Here is an 18,438-nt window from a genome sequence, read left to right on the forward strand (position 1 = left end):
ATTAGGGAAGCTATCCCATTTACCATCACATCCAAAAAAATCAAATACCTAGGAGTAAACCTACCTAAAGAGACAAAAGACCTGTACTCTGAAAACAGTAAGACACTGATGAAAGAAATCCAAGATGACACAAAGCGATGGAAAGACGTACCATGCTCTTGGACTGGAAGAGTCAATATTATCAAAATGTTCAATTCATGTTTATTCCTGCACTGTGTCCTCTCAAGACCCTGGTTTAATTTCTTGCATTTTGAGCATGTCCTTGCTGTAGTCTGTATCCTAAGTTGTAGATTTTAGATGGGAAATGACTGAGAGAGCTTCCTTCTAACCCTCCTTCTTACTCAAATGTGACCTCAGGAATTTTCCAACCTGGGCACTTTCCCTCCATCATGGGACAGGACACCTAGGAAAGGTCCTTCCTGGTGTTGAGGGACAAAAGGCACAATTCTGGAAAAAGCCTGACTCTTGATCTGCTATGCTTTCAGAGAAAGATCTTGATCAAAAGGGGGAAATGTGAAAATTAATAAACAGAAACATCAGAATTCCCTTGTGGGCCAGCAGGTTAAGGGTCCAGCATTGTCACTGCAGTGACTTGGGTCACTACTGTGGTGTGGGTTCGATCCCTGGCCCAGGAACTTCCACATGCCATGGGCACAGCCAAAAACAAACAAACAAACACAAAACAAACCCAAACCCCAAACCAGAAATATCACTAAAATGGAGTCAGGAGGCCAGAGGGGGGAGCTCTCAAGTGCTCCTGCTCCACATCGGTTGGAGATTCTTGGCTGTGCAATGTCTTCATTTGCATAATCTCATCTGGCCTCACCGACCAGAGTAAACAACTTAGGCTGATGGTGCTGACCCCACTCTCCAGAGAAAACAACTCAGGCTCAGAGAGTTAAGGGACCTGCAGTCCATCACACAGCTGGACCCAGACGCCTGCTGCACCACACGGGAGCATGAAGCCCTCAGCACATCCCCACTGGTAAGGTCCACTTGCTAGTGGCAAGCGGGGGACCTAGGCGGATGTCCAGGCTGGTCCCAGCTCTGGGAGAGGCCTCTGAAGTGATCCTTACGTGGCAAAGCAGGTGCTGCTGAACCCTGGACCCCTTTGCCCCGCTTGGCAGGACCGCTGCTTCCTTACTGGCTTTTATCATTCCGTGTTCTGGTTCCCAAACCTGCTCTCCATCAGCCTCACCACACTTCCTCAGGTGCCTCCAAGAGCGAGTGAAACAGAACCATGGGGGTTATACCCCCACCCCTATAATCTTAGACGTGTCCAGTGATTCTGATGGTCGGTCAGGTTTGAGCAGCATTGCAAGGCATGATCTCTCAGCGCAGCGGTGGTCACCCCAGCTGTTCTTCTGAAACACGTAAGCCCTCCCAGGGGCACTAAGTTTTTTTTTTTTTTTTGGCCAAACCCAAGGCATATGGAAGTTCCCAGGGCAGGGATCGAATCCGAGCTGCAGCTGTTGCAACACCAGATCCTTAACCTGCAGCATCACAGCAGGCACTCCTCAGGGGTGCTAATTTGATGGTGAACTGGGGGAGTAGGCACCTGTCTTTGGTATTTTTTTTTTTTTTTGTCTTTTTGCCATTTCTTGGGCCACTCCCATGGCATATGGAGGTTCTCAGGCTAGGGGTCCAATTGGAGCTGTAGCCACCAGCCTACACCAGAGCCACAGCAACGCAGGATCCGAGCCGCATCTGCGACCTACACCACAGTTCATGGCAATGCCGGATCCTTAACCCACTGAGCAAGGCCAGGGATCGAACCCGAAACCTCATGGTTCCTAGTCCGGTTCATTAACCACTGCGCCACGATGGGAACTCCTGTCTTTGGTACTTTTTAAAGCACCTCTAGGCAATTCTAGTCATTCTGAGCCACTGTGCATGTACACACCAGGGAGAGACTCACAGGGGTCAGGCCAGCGGTTCAGTCTGAGCAACATTGATTCCTGACCCGTGGACGTGTTCCTCAACTCTGTGTCACGCAGGCTAACACCTGCCTCGGAGGCTCAGGGCTGACGAGAAGGTGGGTGGTTAGTACACTTGCGAGTCAATGACATAAATGTCCCCACGTGCCTCCGCTTACACACCTACGAGGAGTTAGATCCCTAGGTGTTACCCGGGCCTGGAGGGGGCGGGTGAGGGAGAGTGGGCCCCCAGCTGACATCCCAGAGGCCTTCGGTGTCGGTTCACTCTCAGGTCCACCCTGGGTTGAGGCTGTGTTTGTCTGTGCAGCTTCTCTTTCATGGCAGCTGGTGCGTCATCCACTGTCTGGAGCTGAGGGATTTCCTGCAACCATTGCGTTCAAGAGTTTCTTGCCAGAGAATGTTCTGAGGCTGGGGTTTCACAGGACGGCTCCTCTCCAGGATGCAACGTCTGCCGTGCTGAGATTCCTCGTGCCCCCACCTCCACCATGTACCCCGGGTCTCTGGCAGGGTGATGGGTTTGAGGAACAGGGCTCCACGCGTGGAGGCTTTCCCCATGCTACTCCAGTATATTCCGTGCCCCACGCACCAGTTCTCCAAGGCTGGGAGCCGCGAGCCACCCTGGTCCTCCGGGTGAGGGGGGCTTCGCTCCGCTCAGCACCCTTGACACTGACCGCCTTCCTGGTCTGAACCCGAGGGGGTGCCTCTCTCACCAGCTTTCGGGCGGGAGCCCTTGACGTATGCAGGCCTGGGTCTCCCGCTGACACTGCCTCCCTTCTGGAGAGTTCCTGGTGGGACTGGGTGCCAAGGAGCCGGTGGCCTTGCTCAGCTCTGGCCGCTCTTCTGCAAACCTCTGCGGTCGCCAGAGGGCACCTCTCAGTGCCGTCTGTCCAAGGCCAACGGCCTGGAATCTCTGTTCTCAGGAATGTCCTGCTTTGGGGCCACTGCCTCATCCTCACCCAGTCCTCACGGTCAAGAACAAGGACAGGAAATGCGACCATGGCCACCTGCTTCCTGAGCTGGGAGAAAGGAAGTTGCGTGGAAAACACTAACAGAATGGAGCCTGGGTGGGGTCCGGTGGCCGGGGAGCCCCTGCACACTGGGCAGGACCCCAGCAGCCCTTCGTCCAGTTGGCAGCTCTTATGGGCCCCCCGAAAAAGGGAACACAGTGTCCTTCCTGAGCTTGCTGCCAGGGCTGTGCCAGGGGACACAGGGCCTGAGAGAGCCCCCCCCGGGGGGGGTGGCAGCTGAGAAAAGGGCTCATTTGTTCCCTTTTGTCCCCTTCTCATGGGGCTGGTTTCTCATGGGGGAGGGGAAGGGGGCAGGGCAAGTGGGCCCCCCCCAGTACTGGGAGGAGACAGAGGCGCGCCTCCAAAGCCTAAAGTACAGGGGCCCCGAGGAACTGCACCCCGGCATCGTGGAGCACCAGTGCCCGGCGGCCAGCACCCAGCCAGCCTGCACAGGGTCCTAGGAGACAGGCTCAGTGTTTCTCCAGTCTCGTGGAAGAGAGAGTGGGACACAGAGGGCTTGCCAAACACCCTCGGCTGGGAGGCCTCGCAGGCGTCTCAGCCCTGGTGCTTTTCAGTCCCCTTTATTGCTTCTGGGTTCCACGTCACGCTGGAAAGACCAAGAAGCCCCAACAGCATCCCAACCGCAGGGCAGAGTCCTTACCCCGGGGCCACCAGGCTCCAGAAACTTCTAGTGTTCTAGAGACGTGCCCCTGGGGGCTGAGCACCTGCTCATGGAGAGGGGCAGAGGCTGGTCCTCAGCCCATGCCCCCCCGCCCCGCCCCGTGCTGCTGGCCATGGGTGAGCTGGGCTCCTGGAGAGGGCAGCCAGCTCTCATCCAGAAGAGGGGACCGCACAGAGCACCTCTGTCACCGGCGGGGAGCGTTAACAGCTTGCCTGTGCTAAGGGCGCTTCGCAAGGGCTGTGTCTGTCTGAAGCCCGCGTCCTGGGCCAACGCCTTCACCGCTTTGATGATGGAAAGTCACGGAGGCTCCCACACCCACATGTGCCACAGCGCCCCAACAGCAGGCGGGGCGGGGCAGAAGAGGGAGCACGGACGGTGAGGGTGGGGCGGGGGATCCCGAACGGCACCCCAGACAGGCTGTTGGGGGGCCCTCTGTGGGGTGAGCATCGGGATGCTGCAGGCACGGCCTCTTTTTTTTTTTTTTTTTTGCGGCCTATGGAGGTTCCCAGCCTAGGGGTCGAATTGGAGCTACAGCTGCCGGTCTACACCACAGTCACAGCAACATCAGATCTGAGCTGTGTCTGCGACCTACACCACAGGTCACGGCAACGCCAGATCCTTAACCCACTGAGCGAGGCCGGGGATTGGACCTGCCACCTTGTGGTTCCTAGTCGGATTATTTCCAGGCACAGGCTCTTGAGAGGCGAGGTGGACTCAGGCCAAGTCACCGTGGAAACCATGCCCTCTGCAGGGCAGGGCCAGCCTGGGGGATGGGGCTGGCAGGTGTGCAGGGGCTGTTTCCTTTGGCCAAGAAGGTCTGAGTGCTGACGCGGGGCTCCCAGCTTATGATGTCAGGCGCAGGTGCCGCTGCCTGGCCACCAGCCGTGCTCAGGGGGGCCACAGGCACGGCCTGGCGCTCATGAGCGGAGTCTTCTCTTTTTGAGCACGTGCTCCAGCCCGCCCTCTGTCTGCCTGCAGGTCCCCCTGGGCCAAGCCTTCGCTGCCATCCCCACCATCCTGGCAAACACTTCCTCTAAACTCAGCTCAGGGCTGCTGCCCACCCTCTGTGCCGCCGCGGAGCCCTGTCTCAGCCCCTTGTGATGGGCTGGATTGTGTCTCCAAATTCACAAGCTCAAGTCCTCACCCCAGGACCTCGGAACGGGGCTGCGTTTGGAGATGGAGTCTTTACGGAGGTGGTGAAGGTCCAGGAGGCCACAAGGTGTTCCGCACCCAAGGCGACTGGGGTCCTTGTAAGAGCAGATCAGGACACGGACGCGCACAGAGGGCCGACCACGCGAGGACACGGGGAGGAGGTGGCTGTCCCCTCGCCAGGGAGAGGGGCCTCGGGAGGAACCAGCCTGGCTGATGCCTTGGCCTAGAACGTCCAGCCTCCAGGACTGGGAGACAGTATGTTTCTGTCACTTAAGCCACCCCAGGCGGTGGTATTGGTTACTTTGCAGTGGGATGGAAGTGGGCACAAGCCCATGTCAGGGCTTCTGGTGGCAGGTGGATTGTCGGGGTCCCCACGCGGCGACCGTGAAGTTTGAGGAAAGACAGTGAGTACTTGCCGACAGGCTTGGAGCCCCGGGCCCGCGGGAGTAAGAAAGCCTGAGGTCCTGCGGCGGGGGCTGGGCCCTCTTACTTCCTGGGAGTTGGGGGATGCCCTCTGTCGGGGAGGGGGAGGGAGCGAGCTTTGGCCAGGGTGCCCCGTGCCTTGCAGCCCATCTCAGAGCCTTGTGGGGAGACGATGAGGAACAGAGGCAGGAGTGCGGGCTCAGGAGGTGGGGGGCTTCTGCCCTGCCCCTCGGGTGGTGTGTAGCTGGCACGTCGAGCCCAGTGGTAAGAGGCAGCGAGCCTGCTGGGGAGGAACCTCGTCCTCCAGATGCCTGTTTCCAAGGCAACCCCTGGGTGGGGCAGACACCTGGGGGAGCACCTGGTGGGCTCGGGAGAGTCTGTGGTCCTCTGCCTCCCTCCCCGCCCACCCCCCAGCCCCTGCCTGGACTCTGTGCACGTACGTTTCTCTCCCGCGGGGGCATTGGATGCCCAGGTGACTCTGCGCCTGTGTCCGCAGCTGGTCAGAGCTGAGGGGAGGGAGGTGTGGTTAGAATTTGTCCCACGTGTCGGGTTCAGGTGCCACACGTGGTTCCGAGACGTAGGGGGTCGGCAGGTGGGGACCAGGTGGAGGAAAGGGCTGTGTGTGAACTGGGGCGGTGGGCGCCTCCCTCAGAGCCTGCACGGCCCAGGCAACCCGGCCGCCTAAGGCCGAGGGTGACCCGAGTGCTCCAGACACGGCCCCCCCGTGGCCTGTCTTGCTCTTCCTCCCTCCTGGGCTGATCATCTATTTCGCCTTAAACATGCCAACTCTCCAGGAGCCTGAATCTCTCAGCCAAGGGCCAGGGAGTCTGACTCTTGTCTGGATGGCAGGAGGGTTGCTAGAAGCCTAGCAGGGGCCAGTGACCACACCTGACGTCCGGGCCGCGGCTCCTGTATCCAGAGCTGCCTCTCCTGCTGGGCCCCGGGACTGGGTCCAAGCCCAGCATGTGTCAGGTGTCAGGGGATTCTGATGGGTGGGCACTAAACTCAGCGATGGCCCCCAAACACGCAGGCCCTCATCCCTGGATCCGCAGAATGCGCGGCCTTGCAGGGCCAAAGGGACTTGGCAGAAGTGATGACGCTGCCAATCTCGAGAAGGAAGATTGTTCTTGATTTTCCAGCAGGATCAATGTCAGCACGAAGGTCCTTATAGGAGGAGGTGAAGGGAGATTTGAGACAGGAGGTGACAAGGAAAACACAGGTTGGGGAGATGCCCTTTGAAGAAGGAGGAAGGAGCGTTGAGCTAAGGAATGAGGTGGGCTCCTAGAAGGTGGAAAGGCAAGGACACACACACACACACACACCCCCGGAGCCGGGGGCGGGGAGTGGGGGGTCAGTACAGGACCCGGTGCGGAGCTCACAGCCCGCTCAGCCGGCTGGAGAACAGCCAAGCCGGTGCTGTGTTCCCCGAGTCCGAAGGCCCGAGAACCAGGATCTCTGATATCTGAGGGCAGGGGACGATGGGTGTCGGGCGGGGTTTGTCCTTCCTGCCTTTGTGTCCCGTCTGGGCCTTGGGAGGGAGCGTGGTGCCCACTCACCTTGGGGACGGGAATCTTCCTTCCTCAGGCCAGCCGTCCAAATGGTAAGCTCTTCTGGAAATACCCTCCCAGACACGCCCAGAAATAACGTTTTGCCAGCCCTGGGGGCATCTCTTAGCCCCGTCGAGTGGGCACAGAAATTTGATCATCCAGTCTCCAAAAGGAACACAGCCCGGCGTGCCCTCTGACCTCCGGAGCCATCAGGTAATTCACAGGCGTGGCTTTTAAACAAAAGCTCTCTGGCAGCTTGGTTGGTTGCCACTGTTGGGAACATTTCTGCTGCACGGCAGGTGACTGAGTTACGCACATCCACGTCCACGTGCCCCCGCCAGCCTCCTGGGTACTGAGGTGCAGAGGGGCTGCCAGGCTGCTTGGGAAGGAGGGGCCTGCCACGTAGCCTCCAGAGGCCTCTGGCCGCTCCCTCTCGGGGCTGGGCTCATGCCCTGGGCCCTGTGACCGGTCCTGGACCCTGACCGTCCACTGGCATCTCAGACTGGACTTGGCCTGGGGTCCGGCTTGGCCTTGGCCACCATCCAGCCACTTCCAACCTCTGGCTCAGGCACCCTGGCGCCACTGTCCCTCTGGCCCCTGGCCCCCTTGGAAGGCAGCTGCTCTTGGCAAGAAGTCTGGGGCTGGGTCCTGGACCTGCCGTCACCAGCTGCGTGACCTTGAGTGGAGGTCTGCCAGGTGAACTGCTAGATGTTAGGACAATGAGCTTGTTGGGGTGGGGAGGGGCGGTGTTTGGGGGCCCAGCAGGCACATCAGGCCCCCACCCACAGCTGGACCTGCCACTGTGCTCATGGTGCCTCCTGCCTCTGCCTGCGCCCTGAGGCAGGGTGCGTTTAAGCCCTGGGCAGGGCTTTGCTTTCTGCTCCCCAGGGCAGGACTTGGGGGCCCAGCCGGGGCCCTGGACCCCAGAGAAGAGGCTGTCGCCAAAGCAGAAGCTGGAGGCCAGGGCAGGGCCTGCAGCCAGTGGCCTTCGACCGAGCCAGACCCCGGCTCCCACCTGCGGCCAAAGCCCAGGAAACCCCAAGGGTGCGTGGTGTGGTTTGTGTGCTCCGAGCCCTGGAGAGTTGAAGGCCGGGGGCAGGGAGGGTTGAAGGAAGATGCCACGAGGGCGGGTAACGGTGCCCAGTGTTTCTACAGCAGGGGGCGGGCAGGAATGGCAAAGGGGCTTCTTGTCAGGTAAGGGACTCTGGTGGGCGTCTCCCATGGACGCATACAGGCAGGTGGCACACACGGGCAGGCCGTCAGGGTTGTACCAACCATGGCAGCTGGCCTTTGCTCTCCAACAGGCGTGGGCTGTGGGCAGCCGCTGAGGGGCTCAGTCAGTTCGCACAGCAGCCCCACGGGAGGGGTCTGCTACTCTCTCACTTGACAGACGGGGACCCCCAGAAGGGGCTCGCCTGGCCGTGGAGCTGAACCCAGGCCGGTGGCCCCCGAGCTCTGGTCTAATCTGCTGTGCTTTAGTAGGGACTGTGTGTACAAGTGCGTGTGTCCATGAATGTGTGTGAAAGGTGTACGTGTAAATAAGTGCACGTGTGTGAGAGCGTGTGAAAACGCAAGGGGCAGAGAAACTCCAAACGGCAGAGGTTTATTTTCCTCCCAGCTAAAGGGCTCCTGAGCTAGGCAGTGCTGGGCTGGTGTGATGGTTCTGGGCCACTTCCTCTGTGCCGCCCTGCCATTCTCAGTGTGCTGCCTCACGGTGCAAGGTGGCTGCTGAGCTCTGGCTATCATTCCAGCCATTCCAGCCACATGAAGGAGAAAGGAGGAGAGAAAGATAGGCCATCTCTGCCCAAGAGATTTGCCCCCCCACTCCCAACTGGGCCTTGAGGTTTTCATTAGTGAGGAAAGGGGCAAAGGGGAAGTGGGGGACTGCTCTGCCTACTGGGACACCTGACAGGAAGGACAGGGCTCTGGGCTTCCCAACCCGGGGATGCTGAGCTGGTGGGGATCAGGGGTCCTCCAGGCCTTGGTCTGTGCTGCTCTGATGGGGAAACCGAGGCTCAGGCCCAGGTGTGCTCCCTCCCACCCCAGGGCTCTGTCCCCGCACCAGTCAGGGAAGCCAAGTGCCTGGCAGCCCATGGCACCCGCCCAGCCAGAGCAGACGCTGGGGAAGCCAAGGTTCTCTGACCCAGCCCCTCCCACCATTCCTGTCCTCTTCTCCTCAGGAACCCAGAGGTTGTTTTGCTCCTCCCGGATGCAGGTGGCCTGGCTGCGCCCTCCACCGCCCCTCTGCCCCCTGCCCCAATAGGCTGAGTGGCTCGCTGCCAAGTCCTATCTCGGCCAACCTCCTGCCTGCCTGTCATTTCTTCTCCTCTTCCAGCCACTCACTAACCCCATCCTCAACCCGCTGCAACCTCCTGGGCTGGGGGAGGGGCTTCTTCCTATGGGCGGGGCTGGGGAGGGGATTCTTCCTGTAGGCCTGGGAAAGCTTCCTCCCAGTCCCCTCCCCCAATGGGCTGGGAGACCCACAAGACTGCCCAGCGATGGAGGTTTCTGTTGGTGGGAAGTTGGGGAGCAAACTGGGGAGGGCTCTGCTGGCCTATGGTGAGTGTTTTCTCTGCAAGGGTCGGGGGGAGCTATGTGGACCCACCCTGTGAGTGGCTGCGGCTGGACCGAGGCCCAGATGCTGGCCATCCTGCCATGCACAGGTGGGGAGAAGAGGCCAGGATGCCAGATGAGGGATCGGAGGAAAGTTGGAGGTGGCTGGAGGAATCAGTGCTGGCTGGCCCGTTACAGACACTCCAGGTTTATTCTCCAGAGCTGGCACTGGGGGCGGGGAGGGGAGGGTTGGGAGGGGGAGAGAGTGGACAGAGTGCTGGCCAGCCCGGGTACAAGCGGGCTGCGGTGGGGCTGGGACCACCCCACTCAGAACCCCACCGCCCGAAGACAGGAGGTGAGGAGGCTGAGCAGGAGGGTGGCGGCCACAGTTGTGGGGCTCCCCTGGGGGCCCCCTGCCCCGCTTTCCCCGGGGTACTGCCAGGGTGGGGCGTTGCACAGGCTGGAGTGGCAGCAGCTTATGGTCGTCAGGGCTCCATCTACTGTCTTGGAGATGGGTTGACACATGTCTGCACACCACCCTGAGTACGTGGTCTGGTGACCTGACTCTGGGGGGAGGGGGTGGTGGAGAAAGTGTGTCACACCGGGCAGGACGAGGCACAGCTGAGGCCGCTCACGGGCGTGGGTGCCGAGCTCCTCCAGTCCGGCCGCCCCAGGGTGGCCTGCTCACCAGTATTCCAGTGGGAGATGATGGTTTTGCAGGTGTGGGCAAGGATGCAGTTCTGCAGCTTCTTGCAGCTCTCATCCCTGTGCAGGGACTGGCAGGCGTAGCACTGCAGCAGCACTGGGGGCCGGGCGGGCTCAGGCGGGGAGGGGGCGCAGTCCCCCGAGCGCCCCCCGCTCACCCACTCATTGTCATCTCCGGGGCCTCCTCCTGGCTCCTGTCCATCTCTCCCTTTCTCTGCTCATGTCCCCAAACCCCGAGCGCCCCAGCCCCGGGATGGCCCCTTTCCCTCCCCTCACCCTCCGCCCCACCAGCGCCAGGACCCTCCCGTCCTTCTGAATAGGACTCCACACCCAAGGCCTTTGATTCGCGGATCTCTCCATCCTGGGCCTCTGTGTGCCCCTGTCTGCTCGGCAAACTCCTATTTAATCTGTCTGCCCAACGCCATTGCTCCTTCCAGCAGTGGCTCCTTCTGTGGGCCCCTACTCTGGATGGTCAAGCCGCGAGGCCAGGGTGGGCTGAGCACAGGGGGCGCCTCGCCCTCCCCGCCCAGACGGAGGAAGCGCACAGCTGCTCTTGTTGGGGGCTCCCTGTCAGCCTCGCAGACCCTGGCGCTCCGCGGTCCCCAGGCCTGTGTTAAAAAAGAGGGACGAGGGCCCCCACCCTGGGGTGGGGGGGGACAGGTACCGCTGCCTTTGCTGCCCGCAGCCATGCTGGCCTCGTCTTCCTCCTCGTCGTCGTTGTCATCATTGTCCTCGTCGTCGTCGTCGTAATCTTCTGGCTCCAAGTCCACGTTGTTCTCGTCCTCCTGCGCCCGCCCCCTCCCTGGCCACACAGGGACACCTGTCAGCCTCCACGACCCAGGCCCAGAGGACACGCTCGGGGCCAGTGCCGCGCCCCGACCCTGGATCCACCACCCGCTTCCTGGTGGCCCCTCTAGCTTCCCCGGCCAAAACTCCCAAGCTGGCCGGGTCACCGGCCGGGCCTCTGCGGCCTGGCCCTGCTGTGTTACCCACCAGCGGCCTGGTGTTGCCCTCACCAACCCCCGGGGGTGTGCGCTGGCCTTTGAGAGCCCCCCCCCGCCACCTCCGGGCCCCCTAAACCCTCAGGAGAGCCTGTCCATTTTATGGAAGAGGGAACTGGGGCTGGGAGAGGAGAAGGAACCCCAAAGCCTGCATCTTGGAGACACTGAGCCTGGAGCTGGGTGGGGAGGGGCGCCCATGCCCCCAGGGGCCGGCCCGGCCAGGGCTGGAGGTCTGGGGACTGGTGGGAACCCAGGTCAGTCCCCATCCACTCCCCCTGGCGTCCTTCTTCTTCCTTCCCAAGCCATGCCGTGTCCCCCGCTGGGGGTCCCTGGCATTCCCGTGGGCCTGGATCGTGTTGTCCCCTCGCTGCAGGGTCCCCCTTCGCCCCGAGTACCTGGCTGCCCACACAGCAGCACGGAGAGCAGGACAGCCACCAGCGCCTTCATCCTGCCGTGTCTGCTCTCCGGGTGTCCTCGCTGGGCCTCGGGAGCTGTGGGAAGTGGGACAAAGGGCGTCGCTGAGGGCTTTCCGGACACCCTGGGCCCCCAGCTCCAGCCTCGAACAATGGGCTTCACCCCGGCCCCCGGGCCAGGCGCTGGGCCAGAGATGGCCACTTCCCTCCCTGACTCCAGGGCTGAGGGAGGGGGAGTCCTTGTGGCCAGCCTTGGGGTGTCCAGGCCACCTGTGTGCCCTGGCCACGGAGCCTCAGCCCTGCGGGGCGGGCCAGCCAGCCCCCCGCCCCATGTCTGGACCCCCAGACCCGGGACCAGGCCCCACAGCTGCAGGAGCTGGGCCCCAGGTATTTTTCAGTCACAGACCACCAACCTTCAGCCGTGAGTCAGCCTCCCTGACGTTCTGGGGCCTGATTAAGAGTCTTTCAAAGAAAAACGCAATCCTGTTCCTCCTACTAGCCCCCCCCGCCCCGCCACTGCCCTCGCGCGCTGGCAGCCCCCCTGCCCACTGCAGGGCTTTGTCTGTGCTGTTCCCTCCCCCTGAGTGCTGTTCCTGCCAAGGTCCACGAGGCCGTTCCACCTGAACAGGTGTTGCCTTCTGGGAGACCCGCCCCCCGCCCCCCACCGTCTCACACCCCATGCCCCCCCTTTCATTTGCCTCCTGCTCTCTGGAGCTCCCATGTGAGTGCCCAGGGTGGGTGGGGACCTCCTGTTCTGGCCGCTGCCCTCCGGCCGGGTCTGCATTGTGTCAGAGGCCCGGGCAGCCCTCCTGCTCCCCCTCTGGGGGCTGCAGACTGCAGGGTGGGTGCTGAGAAGCCCCTTCGGGAGGCCATGGAAAGGTGGGGGCACGGCCAGGAGGCCTAGAGCTGGGGAGGTGAGCCCGCCCACTGTTTGTCTGGGGTGCTTCCTTGATTCCTCCAGCCTGAGTGTCCCCAGGGGCCAGACGTTCTCAGGGGCAACCTGGAGTGGAGATTTAGAGCTGGCTCCCGGGTGAGACCAGCTGGGCCTGAGCCCCTCCTCTGTTCCCTGGTTCCGTGCGCTCCAGCGTTCTCAGAGGGGTCTTGGCCATCAAGAGCCAATGCCCGCTGGCGTGCAGGAAAGCGCCTGGCACAGTCCCCAGAGGGCTGGCTGGAATGACACTTCTCTGCAGCCTCAGCCATCCAGTGTCCTCCCTGTCCCCTGTCCCTTGGGAACCGGAGCTCTCCCCTCCCCGTGGCGCCTGGCCATCCCGGCCCACCCTCAGCTTCTGCAGGAACCGCCCAGCCTCCAGTCATCAGCTGCCCCCAGCCCTTCCCCAACCAGAAGCCAAAGTCACTTTCCAGCCAGTGTCTCAGGGCTCGGGACCTCTTCCTTCCTCAGGCCTGTGTCCACGGCCGCCTCACCTGCTGCCCTGCAGACCGGGCTCCTCCTGCAGGCACTTCGATCTGGGGCCACTGGAGTGACTCCCAGGAAAGGCCTCAAGGGGCCCCCAGAACCGATGGGGAGCAGGGGCTCTCCACCTGCCACCTGTCCCCCCAGACAGGCCCAGCTCCTCCTCGCCCAGGAGCAAAGAATAATAGCACCGTTCAATTCACTAATTACAATAAATGTCATTTTATTGGTTCTCAACAGCTCTGGGAGTGGGTAGTGTCAGCTGTTGCTGCCTTACTGACGGGGTTACTGCCAAGCCCCCCCCCCGCCCTGAGGCTGCACCCCCCCCACACACACAGCTTGCAAGCACCGCTCCCTCTGCCCCCTCCCCAGAAAGGTGGTGGGATGGAGTCCTGCCCATGCAGACGCAGCCACATGGCTAGGTCAGGCCAGGGTTGGCGGCCCACAGGAGTGGACGGGGCCCCCCCTCCTCAGGTCAGAGTGAGTGTGTGCCCACCTTCTCCACGGCCAGGTGTTCTGGCCCCGAACACACCTGCTGGTGGTACTTCCGGGACAAGGGCACCCCCTGCAGACTCCCATCCCATGAAGACACCCACAGATGTGCCCACAGCCCCACTCACAGCTCTGGACCACAGTCCCAGTGCCACCTTGGTGCCAGCACCTCCTGCTCCCATCTGAAGCCCAGGGAAGTCCTTCCACTTGCAGGCAGGTGGTTGGGGAGCGGTGGGGGGTGGGGAGATGGGACGAGGGGCTGGGGAGCCTCTCTACCACCCACCCCTGCCGCATGAGCCAGGGATTCGGGGGGACATCGGAGGCAGTGGTCCTGGGCGAAGGTGAAAGTCTCTGGTGAACGGCCTGGGGGCCTGTCCCTTGAAGGAAATTCATCCAGGGGCCTCTTCAAAGCAGCCAGTGGCACATCTAAACCTGAGGGGCCTGCACTTGCGACGAAACCCAACACGCCCTCACCGCCCTCCGGCCCAGCCCTGGCTGGCTCACCTGCCCCAGAAAGCAGGACGTGCTGTGGTCTCCAGGACACCCCAGTGCCTGGCCTGCAGCCCGTCTCCCCCTAAATCCTCCACTGCTTCTAAGGCACTGTACCCCGCGTCCAGGGCAGTTGTCCCTTGAATAAAGGACATCAGAGTCATGACTAAATAGGAGTTCCCTTGTGGCACAGTGGGTTAAGGATCTGGCCTTGTCACTGCAGTGGCTCAGGTTGCTGCTGTGGCTTGAGTTCAGTCCCTGGCCCAGGAACCTCCGCATGCTGTGGGTGTGGCCAAAACAAAAACAAACTCCTGACTAAAGCGCATTATTTTCATCATTTGACTCCTGAGCACCCTCTCAGAGGGACGGCCGAGGGGCTGGGAGCCGGAAGGGGGCTGTGTCAGCATTTCTGGCAGGTGACCAGGGCTGTCGGGCAGCGCTGCTGCGGCCGCCGGGGCGTGGCCGCTGCACGCGGCTCTTCGGATGCCAGGACCACGGAGACAGCACGAGGCTGCGGCAGGGCCTCCGCGAGCCAGATGTCCAAGGGGACTGTGCTCGGATCCATTTTACAGATTCAGCCTTTATGGATGGTTTCCTTCGAGGATGCTTTTGAGCCTGGTGCTTAGCTAACGTCTGGAATCTGGTGGGAGGAGACCTTACCTTGGGTGAGAGCGGTGAGGCTCTTTTCCTTACGCAGCCACTGTTTCCAGGCTCCTTCGGTGCCTCTGTCTCTTATTCCTGGGGGGGGCCTTGCCCTCGGCGCAGGGTGTGGCGGTTACTACACTTGTGGCTGCAAATCTGACAAAACCTGATTCAAAATAAATGTCGTTAATGGTGAGAAAAAAGTATCACATCCCGTAGCCGGGAGTCTCGGGTTGGGCTGCTCGCACACCAGACACCTTCCCTCTGTCCCAGCCTGTGACACCCTGCACCAGTTTCCTGCAGCAACTGCAGCAACTCACTAACTCGGGGCTTAAAATAACCAAAAGGCTCCAGGGGAGGCCTGTCCTGCCCCTTCCAGCTTCTGGGGGCTCCAGCCAACCCTGACTCGGGGTACAGTGTCCTGCCATCTCTGCCTCCGTCACGGGGCCCCTCCCTGTGCCCGCCCTTCTCCTCTGTATCATAAAGACACCGGACATTGGATTGGGGGGCGTGCTCCCCCAAAGCCAGGATGGCCTCATCTTGACATCCTGACTTAGCCCCCTCCGCAAAGACCCATTTTCCAAACAGGGCGACCTGCACAGGTTCTGGGGTGTAGGACGTGGACCAGCCCAGTGCCCAGCTTGTTGGCTGCCCTGCACTCCAGGGGTGGGGGGGTGCGCTGGGATCAGGGACTTTCTCCCTCTGAGCGTGGCCGCCCTTCGGGAGGTGTTGGCTGTGTGAGTGACAATCCCGTCCCGCCTGGCGCCCTCTCCGAGAGACGGCGCTGTGTTTCGGGAAGTGCTGCCCCCTCGCAGTCCAGGTCATGGCCCCGGCCTCACACAGCTTGGTGGGATTCTGATGCTCCTGGCCCCAAATACAGGGCAGGAAGCCCTGCAGCACAGCTCAGGACCCTTGCCCCCCTCTGGCCAGGGCCTGACCCCAGGCCAGTCCTCTGCTTCTGTGGGCCTTGGGACTCCAGATGCTCAGCCACCAGCAGCCACAGAGCTCCGGGCTCTGGCGCCGTCCCCGGTTCTGACCACCTGGGAGGTGGCTCTGCGGTGGGGACAGCTGACCTCCAATCACTCAACCCTGAGCAGAGCAGGAGACTCGGGCCACGGCCACACAGTCGCCCCGGCTGTGGGCACCTGTCAGAGTGTCTCAGCAGGGGGGTGAGAGCCTGGTGCCCTTCACCAGTATCTGGGCACCTGGACCAGGTCAGGCTGGGAGGAGGGGGGGGGCAGATTCAGCTGTCACCAGCTCTGTGCAGGGGGTGTCCAGCCTGAGAGAGCCAGGGCCACACATGAACACATTCTGCTCTTTCTTCTGCTAGTCACAACTGCTTGTCATTCCTGTTTGCAAAACCCTGATAGGGTGACGCTGTCCCACGTGCATTGGGAGGAAGGCAGAGTAGCTTGGAAACCAGTTAGAATCTCCGTCTCCCTGGCAACCAAGCCCAGCATGGGGACAGCAGGGTCTCTGCTCTCTGAGGAGCAGACCGGGAGCTGCACTCCCCAGGGGCTGGCCCAGACTCCTGGCATATTACTCTTTGGACACCTGGCATCTGCCCCATCATGTCCAGCCCAGGTCCTACTCACCTGTACTATCTTTTCTTTCTCTTTTTTTCTTTTTAGGGCTGCACCTGTGGCATATGGAGGCTCCCAGACTAGGGGTCGAATCAGAGCTATAGCCGCTGGCCTACACCACAGCCACAGCAACTCTAGATCCTTAACCCACTGAGCGAAGCCAGGGATCAAACTTGCATCCTCACGGATACTAGTTGGATTTGCTTCCGCTGTGCCACAACGGGAACCCCCCGTGTTATCTTTTGCTGCATAAAAAATTACCCCAAGGAATTCCGGTCATGGCTCAGTGGTTAACGAATCTGAATAGCATCCATGGGGACGCAGGTGTGATCCCTGGCCTGGCTCAGTGGGTTAAGGAGTTGCCGTGAGCTGTGGTGTAGGTCGCAGACGCGGCTCGGATCCTGCTTTGCTGTGGCTGTGGTGTAGGCTGGCGGCTATTGCTCAGATTCGACCCCTAGCCTGGGAACCTCCATAGGCTGCAGGTGGGGCCCTAAAACAGCAAAAAAACAAATTACCCCCAAACTTAAGGGCTTACAAAACAGCATTTATGCTCTCAAAGTGTCTGTGGGTCAGGAACCCAGGTGCCAGGATCCTGGGCTCACATCCTCTCACGTGATTGCCGTCGAGCAGCTGGCCGGGACTGTGGTCTCATCTGAGGTTCAGCTGAGTGTGGGGGCCACTTCCAAGCTCCCCTGTGTGGCTGTCAGCAGGCCTCCATCCCTCTCCACAGACCCGCCTCCCAACACGGCCCTGGCTTCCTCCGGGATGAGCAGTCTGAGAGAGAGCGGGAGACAGAGGCCACATCAGACGCCACTGTCTTTGTAACCTAATCCCAGAAGTGACATCTCGTCGTCACCTGTTGCCCCACTCTCTTCACTGGAAGCGAGTCAGTAAGTCGAGCCATGCTCTGGGAGAGGGGCTGTGCCAGGGCAAGAATACCGGGGGGTCACAGGGGGCCCTGAGAGCCTGCCCCCCACACCACTGGTCCCAGATGTTGGGGGTGGCCTGCCTTGTCCTGGGCCTCATGGGCACTTTCCAAGTCTCTGAATAGACTGGCAGAGATTCCTACTCCAGGAGTGGGTTGTCTGGGGTCAGCAGGGACCCCCAGCAAGTGCCACCCCACTGCCACCCCCTGCCAGGGGAGGCGCTTGGCGTCCCACCGACGGAAAATGACAGAGGCTGGCAGGCATGTCAGCCCTGCCTCCAGCCCCACCGGGAAGGCTGTGTGAAATCTGAAATGCCTGCGGCGGTTCTGGCAGGGCTGGATCTGGACTCTGCCCTCCGCCGGCCTCAGGCCTTTGCCCGGCTCCAGAGCTTATGGGACAAAATCCCACCCTGGCCTGTCGCGTGGGGAGCAGCGGCCCCGCCTCTCGCCCCGCCTCCTTTTCCACTGGCTCCTCCCCCAAAGGCTCCTGTCTTCCTCCGTTCTCCAGGCTCACCGGCGCCTTCAGAGCGGTCTTGTGGGCGCCCCCAGGCCTCTGTCTTTGCCGCTGGTCCCACGCCACACTCCCGCAGCCCTGCCCGCCTGCCCTGGGGCGGGTTCCCAGCGAGCCTCTCCCCGTGGGTCGTGTGCAGCCCTCACACGCCTTCCCGTGGTTTGTACCAGCACCCCCATTTTACAGAGGAAGGACCCAAGGCTGGCAAGGCCGGGCGGGGGGTGTGTGTGTCACACGGCGCACCTGAAGCCACACGCCCTGAGTGTGGTCCTGGGCGGTCCACATCCAGAGCCTGAGTCTCAGGAGGGAAGCCCTGGACAAGGCCGGCCCTGGGGACACGGAGCGCCCCCCGGAGTCTTATCGGGCAGCTGTGCACTGGCCTGTGGCGACTGAGTTCCCAGCAAGCATGTGTGCGTGTGCAGGCGTGTGCAAGAGGCTGAAGTGTGCCTGGCTGCGCCGTCTTCACCGGCACCAGACCGGGTTGGCTCCCGCTGAGCCTGGCAGGAGGTGGGGTGGGGTGGGCGGGCTGGAGGTGAGGCCTCAGAAGCTGGACTTTTTGCAGCTGGAGCTTCTTGCAGCTGGGACCTCAGTGCTGTTGCTTTCATGAGCTTCTTACAGGCTTACTGTGATCTGGGGGGATGTGGGGGTCCTTTGGAACAGACTTGAGCACCCAGAAAGTGCAGGTGTCTCTAAGGAGACCCCGCTTGCTGAGATTCCGTCCTGGGCAAGGGAAGTGCAGGCCTGGTGGCCCAGAGCCCTGGTGCATGGGCGGGGATCAGGTGCTGTGTGTGCCAGCGGGGCTGGGGGCTAGGGAGCGGTGACAGGCGATCTGTGTGACGCATTCCAGTGCATCCGGGAGGGCACGGGAGGACCTGAGATCCAACCTTGGCTGTGGGTCCAGGGCCCCTAGAGGGCCAGCTCGGGGGAAAAGTCGAGGACAGTTTATCACGTGGTGGAGGATCTGG

General features: G+C 61.6%; 1 protein-coding gene across 3 annotated transcripts; it reads right to left on the bottom strand.

The window, feature by feature from the left end:
* GPIHBP1 (glycosylphosphatidylinositol anchored high density lipoprotein binding protein 1) lies at positions 8,333–11,853 on the bottom strand. Of its 3 annotated transcripts, XM_013996411.2 has the most exons (6): positions 11,834–11,853; positions 11,403–11,498; positions 10,671–10,808; positions 9,990–10,103; positions 9,354–9,867; positions 8,333–8,487 (listed from the first exon to the last, which is right to left on the bottom strand). In XM_013996411.2, exons 2-5 carry the CDS (start codon positions 11,452–11,454, stop codon positions 9,629–9,631), a joined length of 543 nt encoding a protein of 180 aa, XP_013851865.1. In that variant the 5' UTR covers positions 11,455–11,498; positions 11,834–11,853; the 3' UTR covers positions 8,333–8,487; positions 9,354–9,628. The 3 variants fall into 3 exon arrangements, with proteins under 3 accessions (XP_013851865.1, XP_020944317.1, NP_001295755.1); XM_021088658.1 differs by lacking the exon at positions 11,834–11,853 and having other exon boundaries at positions 11,403–11,571; NM_001308826.1 differs by lacking the exons at positions 8,333–8,487; positions 11,834–11,853 and having other exon boundaries at positions 9,494–9,867; positions 11,403–11,483.

The sequence above is a fragment of the Sus scrofa genome, chromosome 4 (genome assembly GCF_000003025.6).
Source record: "Sus scrofa isolate TJ Tabasco breed Duroc chromosome 4, Sscrofa11.1, whole genome shotgun sequence".
Lineage (NCBI taxonomy): Eukaryota > Metazoa > Chordata > Mammalia > Artiodactyla > Suidae > Sus > Sus scrofa.

Excerpts from the sequence above, each read along its gene's own strand:
- GPIHBP1 (XM_013996411.2), bottom strand. The coding sequence starts at position 11,454 with ATGAAGGCGCTGGTGGCTGTCCTGCTCTCCGTGCTGCTGTGTGGGCAG. Across the intron at positions 10,809-11,402 it reads GCTGCTGTGTGGGCAGCCAG|GGAGGGGGCGGGCGCAGGAG; the intron begins GTACTCGGGGCG and ends CTGTGTGGCCAG. Across the intron at positions 10,104-10,670 it reads TGCGGGCAGCAAAGGCAGCG|TGCTGCTGCAGTGCTACGCC; the intron begins GTACCTGTCCCC and ends CCCGGCCCCCAG.